General features: G+C 37.6%; 2 protein-coding genes across 3 annotated transcripts in view; both read right to left on the bottom strand.

The window, feature by feature from the left end:
* Positions 1-12,926, bottom strand: part of LOC112156992 (tensin-4) — a 23,754-nt gene extending 10,828 nt beyond the window's left edge. Inside the window, exons 1-3 of the mRNA XM_024289388.2 lie at positions 12,867-12,926; positions 12,709-12,793; positions 1,447-1,696 (exon numbers count right to left, since the gene is read on the bottom strand). Of these exons, the coding sequence (XP_024145156.1) occupies positions 1,447-1,666 (220 nt within the window). The 5' untranslated portion in view covers positions 1,667-1,696; positions 12,709-12,793; positions 12,867-12,926. The remainder of the gene's footprint in view (positions 1-1,446; positions 1,697-12,708; positions 12,794-12,866) is intronic.
* On the bottom strand, positions 4,477-7,068 carry ccr7 (chemokine (C-C motif) receptor 7). 2 transcript variants are annotated; one of them, XM_036213619.1, is made up of 2 exons: positions 6,560-7,068; positions 4,477-6,463 (listed from the first exon to the last, which is right to left on the bottom strand). In XM_036213619.1, exons 1-2 carry the CDS (start codon positions 6,639-6,641, stop codon positions 5,571-5,573), a joined length of 975 nt encoding a protein of 324 aa, XP_036069512.1. In that variant the 5' UTR covers positions 6,642-7,068; the 3' UTR covers positions 4,477-5,570. The 2 variants fall into 2 exon arrangements, with proteins under 2 accessions (XP_036069512.1, XP_024145987.1); XM_024290219.2 differs by having other exon boundaries at positions 4,479-7,062.
* Positions 12,927-12,958: the final 32 nt, after the last annotated feature.

Here is a 12,958-nt window from a genome sequence, read left to right as displayed (position 1 = left end):
AGATCAATCAGGAGATTCCGATCTGTAAACTACGTGCTCTGGATTTCAGCTCCAAACTGTTTGAAAACAAAAAAACTTTGAAAGAGGAAATACGTTCAAAGATCCTGCGTCAGCTCCGATGATTACATTACATTACGTCGCCTATAAATGAAAAACTGATGGTGAAACAGTGATAGTGAATCAAAGACCAAACAGTGAAGACATGAGTCATCGCTTCAAACTTACGCTTGAGGCTAAAAGGAAACTTGACTGGAGGAAATTAATCTCTTCATCTGGAATTCTCCAAGATCACAGTAAGCTTTTGTGTAGAACAATGACTAGGAATTGGACCACTAGGAGGTCCTGCTGTCCAAATAAGAAGACAGCTTTATATTCTCAACCCCAACCTGGTGCAGCAAAAATAGTGAGCCATGTTGACGCTATCTAGCTGTACAGCTTTGAGCCAGATGTCAACTTGGACAAAGACAATGATGGCATATATGGATCTACTCGTCTATGAATGATGCATCAAAGTGGAGCGGAGCAGGGGGCTTGTAGCCCCTGCAGCATATTTTCTACGTCACAAATATGCTTTTTTCAAACAGCATTTTTTTTCCCGGTCTTGATTTACATTGATTTGAATAAATAAATACTCTGAAGTACAATTTTAAGCTTCACTTTGTTCATATATGTCCTGTATTATTAGAAAAATGCTAGAAGAACATGTTAAAAACACCAAAAACACAATTTATGTCAGAGTGGGGTTTTAAAGTCCTTCAATACAGGCGTTTCCATGCATTTTTAAAACTGTCCCTCAAAAAAGTTGCTAAATATAACAAACTGAGGCTTAAACATGAAGATGGTTCTTATTGGACTTCTTAGTTTACACATTACACTGAGCTGTCGTCCTGTTTCCCCACTAAATGTCAGTGGAGACTGTGGAACCTGCAAAGTTCATGACTTTTTACTGCAAACTTTACAGTCTTGATCAAACACTGCATTTTTTTTTTTTTTCCAAACTCTACATAAACATTAGTGCCAAAGCGGACAACAAAAGAGTTGTGATTTGGTTAAAAAAGTGTTGCGTTTGTGGTACTTTTGGAACTCATGTTGACACCATGCTGTCACAGTTTTACCAGTTACATTTGGTCGGATTTTCTTTTTTCATTTGAGCGTTTTGGTGGCTGAGAAAAGTAAAAATGTAGTGAGTAAGGACAAATCTGGTTCATTCTTTTTTTTGTTTTAGACAAGGAAAAACAAATATCTATCACATCATTATTCCACAATAGTTACATTTGCAAATTCTTTCAGTTGCTTCCGTATGTCAATTTTTTAAAAATGGGAAATATTAAGGTAAGAAAGTTTCCCATTTTTAATTTCACTCAAGCCTCAAAATGGTTAAATTCACCTTCAGTTTAACAAAAATGAAGCAAAAAAAGCATAAAAACATTCTTTTCAGTTTTGTACCTGCTGGAGGGTTGACACACGTGGGGCTTTTTATTTCAATGGGTTCAAATGTTGGATCCAGTTCCAATATAAGCTGGTTGAGATTTTCCAGGGAAATGTCCAGGTCCTGATCTCCTGGGTCGCTGGACTTGGTGTCTGAAGCCTGGTCCATGCGGATGGTCTGGCCCACTCTCAGAACGTGGCTGGGTATGGTGTGCGACATGCCTTTAACAGGAGGCATCGTGAAGTGAGAGCTTTCCGTCCTCTGAGGCTGAAAAAGAGACATTTGTCGAAGTCACAAATAACGGGAGAAAGAGTTGTTGCTGTGGTTGATAAAGCAGCTTTGCATGAGCAACACGTGGGAGGATCGGGTCAGAACGCCTCCTCCTCAACATTTCTGACGAGGCGTGGTGCACAGTGAGTTATCCAGTGACCTCCAGTCACCATGGAGACGTTAATGTTTGCCCCAACAGCAAAACCTCAGAGAGAGAGTTGGACGAACACAAAAAAATCAAATTTTTTAGTTTTTTTTTTTTTTGAATGAAGCGAATTTGACCTCCTCAAGAACTCATAAAAATTCTGGAGTATGTTTACTGCTGCTTATTGTTTATCTTCTAGTAAACATAATATCAGTACCTTCATTCCTGATTATTACCAGGAAGGAAAAAAACAGCTATTTCATTTGTCAAAATGATTTGCTTAAACACATTTCACAACAACCTGAATTTTGAAAAACAGAAAAAAACGTACCTTATTCTTCTTGAGTTGGACTTTAATGTCTTAGTCCTGCTGTCACTGTTCAGCTTCACACCTTCCTGCATAGTTTGCTTTTATTAAAGAAATCCCACCCTTTTTTCCCCTGTGAGCCAATCAGCAGTGAGGATTAGGAGTTTGCTCTCCGGGAAGGGTTTTTTGTCTTTACACATTCCACATTTTCATGAAGTTAACAAGCTGCTTTAGTCTGGTGCCAGCTCACTTTATTTCTTAACTGTTGCCAAAAAGAAATGAGTCCAGGCAGGTAATAAATATGAAATAAAGCAGTCAAAACTTCTGTTTCGCTTTCATCTACAGTGTCAAATAAATTCCTGCAAAATAAAATAACTGCTAGAAGCTCTACAGTGTAGTTGTATTTTTAAAAAACATTTTTAGGGATTTTCAAAACCTTCTAAACTCCAGTATGAAACATTAACTTCATTTTCATTAAGATTTTTTAGCAAATCATAAATATTTATAGAGCTGCTAGGACATCTGCTTTAGTTGTAAAACACTTTTGACATGTTAATGTTCAACACAATCTAGGAAAATAAGATTTAATATTTATTTTCAGTGATTGGCTTTTACATTTATATGAACAGTGTCAATGAGTTTTTTATGAGGTGTTTTCAAATAAAATTGATAAGTACTGTCATAAGATGCCCCACACACTTTTACTGATTCATTCTCCCTTAATAAGTCAATAAACAAATATGCTATTACATATACAGTGTAATAAAAATGCGACTTGGAGGAAAAGACAATATTTAAAATTTGGGTAAAAAATAACATTTTAAATAATTTATATTCTATTTAATTATCTTACGATTTTTTAAAGTAAATAAAAAACATTCAATAAGAATGAGGCCAATTACAAGAAAAAAGTATCCTATTGGTTGAATGATTTTACAAACTGATCTATGAAAGCTTTTGAAGCACCTTTATCTCCATGGGAACAGCTGACTTTGGATGAGTTTTCCTTTTATGTGCTTTTGCAGTAAATGACACAAGAAGGAAACCTCCTAATATGACTCATGCCAGTCTTTTTAATAACCCTACAAGTTTTTGTAAAATTATTCCAGTGGCTTGTGCCGACAGACATGACCAGACGTGCTGACCAGTCAAAAACAATTACTTAAGATCAGTCATCTTGAGAATTTCAAATTCAGCTAAAAACCACAGAAGATAAGAGTGTAGGAAAAAATAATTTGTGTTTTAATTAAAAAAAAGTGCTATTGTGGATGAAAAAAACACTAAATTCAATTTGAAATATACATAAAAAAAACATGCAACACATAACGATTATCACAAGATGCTTCAAAAAAATTGAGGGTTAATTTAAAGAATCCCTTTCATAAAAGCTACTTCTCAAAATATATATATGACAAACCAGGAATCTCATTGGCATGAGTACTGCCTTGAAGAAGAAGATAATCTGTTAATTCAGTGGAACATTAAATCTTCTTTAAATCAAGAAAATACAGAAGACATTGAGTTATGTTAACCAAATCTTCTCCCTAAAGAATTTAAATCTTAGAGGAATTTGTCTGAATGTCAGATCTCAGAAAGAAAAAGTCAGACTCCACAGTTCTACTGTATCAACTAGAATAATATGTCAAGTCAACAATCTTACATCAGAATTTCTGAATAACTTTATTAATTAATGAGTTATCACATTTCCCAGAAATATAAAACATGGTGTCATCAGTGTAATATCGGAGATGAATATAATTTTCCTCTATGATGAAATTCACGTGATTTAAATGGAACTACTAAAGCTACAGAACATTGAGGCAGATTATAAATGTCATGTTGGAAGACACACTTTATGAATGGAAATGTACCATATAATTATTGAATAATTACCTTAAACCTAGACATTAAAGTCTAAACTATTCTAATCCATATTTCAAATCTAAACAGGATTGATGTCTTAAGTAGTTTACACAACTGAAAAAATAATTTAACTTTCAATCAATTTTATCTCCTTGTATTTACATCACTTGGAATTCAGAACTTCTTTAAATGAGTAGTTTGATCCCCATCGTGTTTGCATGGTAAAGCCCTTACTTACTTCTTTCCTTAATCCAGTATATAATTTTTTTTGCTTTTATTCCTCCAGTCGACCTTTAGTTTCCACCAGAACCATAGAACTGGCATGAGCAGACCTACCTCATCATCAACACCTGGAAAACCAAAGAGAGGTTGATGGACTTGTGCTGGTGTCATACCCTTCCTCCTTATCGATCATCATTCAGGGGAGTGGTCAGTGTGAACCTGCTTTCATCTGTGAAGAGCACAGAGTGCGAGTGGCGAATTTGCCAATTTTGGTGTTCTCTAGCAAATGCTAAACGTTTTGCATAATGTTGGGCTGTTAGCACAACTCCCACCTTTGGATTCTTGGCCCTCATACAACCCTCATGGAGTCTGTTTTTAACAATTTAAACAGACACCTGCACATTTGTGGCCTGCTGGAGGTAATTTTGCACAACCTCCTTCTTGCACAAGGAATGAGGTAGTTATCCTGATGCGGGGTTGTCGCCCTCCTACAACCTTGTCTACATCTCCTGATGTTCTGACTTGTCTTCTGGAAGCACCTCCATGTTCCGGACACTACACTGACAGACACAGCCAACCTTCTTGCCACAGCTTGCATTGATGTGCCATCCTGGATGAGTCGCACTATCTGGACCACTTGTGTGGGTTATAGATGCCATCTTATAGTGCCATTTGAGTGACAACACTGTCGGAATTCAAAAGTCACCCAAACATCAGTCAGAAAACTTAAGAACAGAGAAGTTGTCTGTGGTCACAACTTGCAGCACCACTCCTTTATTGAAGGCGTCTTGCTGATAGTCTATTATTTCCACTTGTTGCCTATTCCACTTGCACAAAAACGTGAAATTGATTGTCCGTTTGATTGCACAAAAATACGATTTACTTGGAGTAACATCAAGTTGTTTATGCCTTCCCTTTATTCTTTTGAGCAGTGTACTCCCCCCCTCTCTGCAATGCAATATCCAGAATGTTGGACAAATAAAGAACTTCTTATTAAGTTTGAAGGTATTTTGAGTTCACTTCTTCTGAACTGCTTTTTAAATTTGCATCATAGTAAAATCACCAAACCAAAGAAATGTAAGTTTGTCTGCTTTTGGTTTAATCCATTTCTTGCACACACTTTACATGCAATACTACACATATTTTTTTACAATGACAAATCTGAGAGGCTTTGTACACTATAGCATACAATTGAAGTAACCAAAGCTAAGAGCAAACAACAAAACTAACATAAAATGCATTCATATAACTTCTGCTATGTACATGTCAAATATGTTTTTTTTTTTTTTTAATCTGTAACTTCTACAAATTCAGTTGCGTGATTGAAAGAAGTTTCATGGCGAGAATGTGGTGGTTGTCTCTGTGTCATTGGCTCCAGAGCTCTTCCTTCTGGCATATGTATACCTGTAGAACTTCTCCTGACTCATACAGCCAAACTCCTTCAGAAGCTTGAGGAGGTCAAGGCGAAACTTTACACCGATGAAAGCATAGACGAAAGGGTTCAGACAACACCTGAAGAAGGCCAGACCCTGCGTGGCATCTGTAGCCAACATAAGTGTGATATCATAGTTGCAATCTTCAGTTCCTCCACTTGCTGTAACCGTGGTGGACAAGAACAGGACGATGTTGTAAGGAACCTGGGAGATGAGAAAAACAGTCACCACAGCCAGAATGACCTTGATGGCCTTGTTCCTTTCAAAGTTTCGAGCTTGGCAAAGAGTCTTAATGATGCTCGCATAACAGAAGCCCATAACCAGGAGAGGAAGGATGAAGGCCAAAGCAATCTGACTGGCTTGGATGCCAACTTTCAACTGGGTGTTATTTTGGTTAGAAAGGCTGCAGGTGTTGTTGCTGAAGTTTGCGTAAGCCATTTCTGGGATGGAAAAGATCAGTGCCATCACCCAGACAACAGTTGATGAAACTTTGCTATAAAAGGCTGCTTCTGTGCGGTGCCGGTGAGACGAAATGGCTTTGGCGATGGCGAAATATCGATCAATGCTGATGAGGCAGAGAAACAACATGCTGCTGTAGAAGCTGACCTTGTAAATGGTGTGCATGGATTTGCACACCAACTGGCCCAGGACCCACTCTGCCATGGAGTTGGCCGCCCAGAAGGGGAGGGACAGAGCGAAGAGCAGGTCGGCAAAGGACAGGTTGAGCAAGTACACGTCCGTCATGGTCTTGAGCCGTTTGAAATGAAAGACTGTGAGGATGACCAGCAGGTTTCCTGCCACACCCAACAGGCAGATGATAGAGAAGAAAGTTGGCATGAACCATCTGCGAAAATTCGTAACTTTTTCTCTTCCACAGACTGTAGGAATACCGCTGTAATCCATGCTGGAAATATCTGAGTAATCCGAGAACATGTCTGGTTCTGAGGTGGAACTGTTCACATCCTCAGACATGCATTCCTGCAAGAAATATGTAAAAAAAAAAAAAAGAAATCAAACCCATGAAAGTCATTTCTTTTCAATTTCATGAATGTTTTATCACACACACACACACACACCCACATATGTATATGTATATATATATATATATATATATATATATATAGTTCATTTTCTACTTTTTCTGTACTGTTGCTTGGATTAAGCTTTAAAAAGACAATCTCAATCAAAAGAGATCATCTATACGTTCTGGGCTGTTTTTTTGACATGATTAAAAAACACAATTTCATCTATTTATAATAAATTTAACAGGATTTAGTCAAAAATAACCAAGGGCTGTCCCATAAACAAAGATATTAAGATAGTGGAGCTGGGTCAGTTCACCAGGTAACCCCTAGATGGCTCATTAAAAATGCACGTCTGGTTTGTTTACTCACACGTGTGGTTTGTTTACTCACACGTGTGGTTTGTTTACTCACACGTGTGGTTTGTTTACTTCAACCTACAACGCCCAACTTCACAACAGAAGCTAATTAATTTAAAGAATTGATTTCAAAACATTCTTTACAATATATTAAGTTGAATAAAATTGAATTGGTTACTACATTCAATTCGATTTCTAATGTCTCAAATAACATTTTTATGTATGAATCTAAGTATTCGAAATTAAGTTTATGATTGTATTAACCTTTGTGCTATCCTAAGAATGTTTACTTTAAAAGTGGGGTCATCTGGACCCCGCGCGGAACTTTTTTTTTTCTTAAGGATTTTTTATCTTCACTGGTGTCTGTGGCAGACATAAAAATACTGTCCATCTTTGTCTATCTTTGTCATGGGTCAGATCATCTGGACCCCATAAGAAAGCACAGGGGTTAAACAGATTTCAATGGAATTGGTTGGTTTGACTTGGATTCTAAGTAGTTTGCTGGATTGGAATAGGAATTATGCCATTAATTTGTGTTGTTATTGCCCATTAGAATCACTTTTGTTTCAAATCACAACTGTTATAACAAACAAAAAAGAATTACAGTAAAATGAATTGGGGTTAAATAAAAAGTAAGCTTTCTCTACACAGTTCCCAGAAAATAATTTTGCAGTTGAATGGTGAACATTTGAACTAAAATGACATCTTAGTAAAATAAACTTAATTGGACCAAAATAAATAGATTTAATAGATTAAAAGAAAATCATACGTAGCAGTCCCATAGAAGCGAATGGGACTAAGTCAGACGTTATGAATTCAGAAGTGGTTTGTGTCAAGTATTCTGAACAAACACTAAAGAAGACAAACAAACATCACAGATTGAATCCATTAAATATCAAGTTTGTCAATCGAGTTTTATCAATTGCTTGAGAAAAAGTGGAGGGAAGCAAAATTAGACAACTGCACTCCCAAATCAAGTGAATCAAAGTGATTCGATAATCATTTTTACCAGTTTCAGTCCAGAATAGTCTATTTTTTGTAACAGCATACACATTTATTTTGTCTTCAATGCAACACAATCCATTTCCATTCAATTAAAAACTTCCTATTTGAGTTTAGTGATTAAAAGTGTATATTATTTTTGATTGAGTCAAAGTCTTGATTACTCATTACACATCAGCAAGGAAACCAGAAAATCACCATAAACTGAGAGACTTTCCCGTTTGATGAAGACAACCTTTTCAGCGAGCTTCTCACATCTTCTTGATATGACCACGTTTTTCATCTTTACTCTATTCAGAGCAGGAACTGGCGCTTTGTCAGTCCCTGCTGTTTAGTCTACAACTCAATGAGCATTTCATCCTCGATGTAACTTTATTTTCTTACCTTCAGGGGAATGGACCAGATCAGAACTGTCGACAGGCTTAGAAAACCTGAAGAATCACATATAAAACATTTTATAAATCAACCTTTTATCTCACATCTTTATTAAGCCTTATCAACAGTAAACCCTTTATACAATTTTACCCTATTTACATCAACAAAAATACTGAAAAGAATAAAAAATAAACTCTAAATTGAGTTTCAGAGCTTAAATCCTTAAATAGAAGATTGGAACAACTTTTAGAATTGATAGCCTCATTCAGCGACAAACTACTCTAAACAAGAAGTGTCAAACATCCTCGATGTGGCTCATACTGTGGTTAGCAGATAATAGTTTCAATGAACCAGAACAATAATTTCTTAGATCTGATACTGTGCTACCTCATTCACAAATAAAATAACCTTTCTGCAGTCTGACAGAGATGATTTCTCATAAGGGACACGTTAAATATCTATTCTTTTCTTTGCTGACACAAGATTGCTTGTGGTAGAACTGCATCAATCAGATGATACTTTGAGAGTGACAGCGACAGATAAAATGCAAAAAAAGTCGCAGTTGATATAAAACTAATCTTTGTGGTAAGATCTCTGGAAAGACTCACCTGCAGTTGCAGCAGCTGTCATGTTGCCAGAGTTGTGAGTAAAGCCACGGAGCAGATGAAATGAGCCTGTTTGATGGTGGTTTCCCCTTGTTGATGTAAAAAAAAAAAGACTCACGGAAATAATCTTCATGCAAAACCTCAAATATCGTGCAAAAAAGCAAAACCACACTTCAAAATAAGACGCGAGAAAAACATTTTTACTCAGGGAAGGATGCAGTCCAGGTTCTGCTGTTGAAAAACTGCAGGATATGATTAATTATTTTTATATAAATATGATAATAAAAGAGTTTTTAAAACTGAAAAAATACTACAATGATGGTTTGAAAACATCTTCAGTCCACACAGATTTAAGGGCCGAGACAAAAACGAAATCTGTGGTTAGGTGGACGCGGCCTGGAGGACATTGAGGGTCATGTACGTCCTAACTTTATGTGTTTTAATGTAAACTGCTGCTGTCAAAGAAACGAACATTGACGAGTGAGGTCCTCACATCTTTTTGCGTACATTAACTACAGGGGACATAGTTTTAAGTTGTGTCAATTCATAGAGTTTGATGGAAATTTGCACAAAATGCTAATTTGTCCAGTTTTAATTTATTGTGACATTATTAACCCTTGTGCTCTCTTATGGGGTCTAGATGACCCCACCCTTACATTAATGTGTATCCCTCCCATGAAAAAAGGTAGATGGGATTTTATGTCTGCCACGGACACCAGTGAAGATAAAGAAATCCTTGAAAAAAAAGTTCTGCGAATTGTCTCGTGGGGTCTAGATGACCCCACTTTTAATGTAAGAAATGCCTATGATAGCATGAGAGTTACAGAATTTTTACGACTGTTAATATGTATCAATGTTTTACTCCGAAATAACATCAACAAACAATAGATGGTGGTAAAGATTTTTTTGTTGTAGCTGGAGGTGAGGTAGCATGCCTGAATGTATGTCCAAAGTGGTTTATGATATCTGGAAAATGCCCTTTAAAGTCCAAATGCATAGTTAATAGGAGTTTCTATGTACATAATCTTTGAAAAACTTAAATATCATAAGGAAAAATGTAAGAAAAAAAAAGGAAGAACTAAAGCGGTCCATCTCTGATTGGATGATCTCAGGTTTGATTCCAGCTTTTGCCTGCCCATGCATCAAAGTGTCCTTTGGAAAACGCTGAACCCCACATCGCTAGATGGTTATAGGTGGGCGTTAGTGTTCAGCAGGAGATTCTCCAACAGTGTGTAAATGTGTGCATGGGTGAGTGGGACAGTGAATATAAAGTGCTTTGGGCCCTCAAGGAAGGTAGTAAAACCCCATATAAAATCTTGTTTCCACTGAATGGTGCAGTCCGGTTTTTGAGTGTTTCCATTAAGTAAATGGACCAATTAGGCGGGACCGAACCTTACCATTTTTGGGCCTCCATTGGTTACAAGACCATAGAAAAATAGAACAGACCAGTTATGGCGGAGCTACTGTTGAAACTTGTTGATTGATGGAAGGTCATTACGACACAAGAAAGTGTCAAACTTTCTTCCAATGAAAACAGCAAGCAGGGATCTTAATGAGACCTGGAGCTGGTCTTTAGACTTTATCTGTTTGCCACTGCCATTGTCACTCCATCTAAAAAAGCCTGCTAAAAGTATCGGAAGTGACTGTGAAGGCTCTTAGGGACTTCTAACATTAATAAAAGCCCAGAGCTGACTCAATTGGGGGTTGTTTCACCCATAGCCACAGGCAAAGAAAGTGCTAACAGTGCCATCTGGAGGCTGAAAGTATATTACAGTCGTATAGTTTTGGAACACCATAGAGTATCAATGGGAAACAGTTGAGGGGTTTTAACTAAACACTCCACGGCTTCTGAAGTCATGACTTCGGGGCCCCACTTTGGGCACCCATGAACTAGACGGTCTGGTCCAGTGGATTGAGCGTTTCCATTATAAAATGGACAAATTAGGTGGGACTGAACTGTAAAATTCTTGGGCCCCTATTGGTTGAGAGTCCATAGAAAATGGACCAAAGAAAGCAGCCTTATTGCTCTTCGGCGCCCAAAATGTTAACATTAAATGGTTTGCATACGCAACGTACCAAAAGCCTAGCGAAAAAAAGAGCTGCTGGATGACCTCCATTGTTTTTAATATTACCAATGCTTTTGCCGTAGTCGCACTACTATGACGTGTGACGAGTGGAAACGCTCACCTGAATTGCCTAGAATATTCTTAACTGGACTGTCCCGTTCTGTTCAGTGGAAACAAGGGTTTAGAACACATCATTTTAACACAACAGAATTGTTGTTCCTGTTGATACGCATCTATGTGTCACACCACAAAAACACAGGCAAACATTAGACGGCAAGAAAATTTTTTTGTTGTAGCAGGAGCTAGCATTTTTGTCCAATGTGGTTTATATTGTCTGTAAAATGCCCTTAAAAGCCCAAAGGAATAATTTATGAGTGTCTATGCATAGACTCTGCAAAACTTAACGTAAATATTATATGGACAATTATTTTGGAAAAAGATGCCCCCATTGGTGCAAAGGTACTTACTGCGGCAGAACCGTGTGGGAAACAGCTCTTACAAGTTTTCCACAGGAAAATGAAGACGCATTTATTGAAGAAGTCAAACAAGAAGAACATGTGGGCTTGTATTAAAGATAATCCGATGAAAATACCTTGTGTCAAAAAGTTGACAACCTTGGATAAGCTCTGCATAGACAAACCAGGTTTCCTGCTCTGGTTACACAAACCAGTTTTCCAGTATACCGATAGTTATCAAATAAGACGCCAGGCAACACTACAAAGTTGGTTGTCATGAGTCTTGCTGTGTTTATCAACACATTTTTTTTGACGAGGTTATAAGGAGGTCGAGCTGTGCCTGTGTGGGTTTTATTTGCAGTTGTAGCTAAAGATAACACATTAAAAACACCTCAACCAAGCGTGTATCTGTGGCAAAGGGTCGATGATGTGAGCCTATGCTGCTCTAATGTAAGGTTTGGCAGCAAAGCGGCTCTTAGATCAGCAGGGAGAGGGTCAGAAAAGTTAAAGTGAAGGTTAATGGCATGATTCTACCTTTACAATCTTTTTCTTGCAGCCTTTAAGGCCTTGTTTATCAAATCAAATCAAACGTTATCTATAAAATAATGAAAGCTTCAAGCAACTCAAAGCACTTTACAGTTAAATTTATTAAAACAAAAGGCTAGCCACAAAAATGTAAATTAAACCAAATGCCTTTGCCTTCCCTTCAATGGAACACAATGACTGTAGGCATGAAAACAAGAGTGTAATTATAAAAGAAAGTTACATTTTGCTTTGTGTGCAGTTCGTTACGGTTTAGCGGCTTTGATCTTCAGAAAGCCCACACTTGTTTCCATCATGGAGGGACTCCCTAAGAAGCTGTAGTGCACTATAAGCTTCATGTAAATGATGTATTTTAGGGGAAACTTGATTTGCAGCAAAAATCTCATTTTTGGTCGTTTTTGGTGAAATGCTTCAGTGATGCAATGCTGTTCAGTACTTCTGGTTTGGACGCAAGACCTTGCAGAAACTGTGCAGACGCTCCTGCACACCTGTATCTCTGCGGTTGTGGTTTGAAGCTTTCACTTCAGGCAGAGCAAACCGCAGGGTACACGACAGAGCAGAAATGCAAAAGATTTCATTGGAAACAAAAGCTCTGTCGAATCTAAACCTTACTCCATCTGGAAGCACGACCTGCTCCTCACTCGCTTTGGATTCCTCACCACGTTTAGATGATTTCTGGGACAGACACGAGAAAACACTGGAAGTCTCGTCAAATCTGCTCAAAACAGGAAGCCTCAACAATTCCCTATCATGTTACCCACTTCCCTTACCTGTTCTGTGCAAAGGGGACAGATGTGCACGGTGCAAGCCCTCTGCAACCTCTGAGCCAGATCCTCGCTCACACGTTTGTGTAAAGCAAAAA

The sequence above is a fragment of the Oryzias melastigma genome, linkage group LG1 (genome assembly GCF_002922805.2).
Source record: "Oryzias melastigma strain HK-1 linkage group LG1, ASM292280v2, whole genome shotgun sequence".
Lineage (NCBI taxonomy): Eukaryota > Metazoa > Chordata > Actinopteri > Beloniformes > Adrianichthyidae > Oryzias > Oryzias melastigma.
This window is presented reverse-complemented; position numbering and strand designations above follow the sequence as displayed.

What these genes read in the sequence shown, in the direction of transcription:
- ccr7 (XM_024290219.2), bottom strand. Translation starts at nt 6,641, where the DNA reads ATGTCTGAGGATGTGAACAGTTCCACCTCAGAACCAGACATGTTCTCG.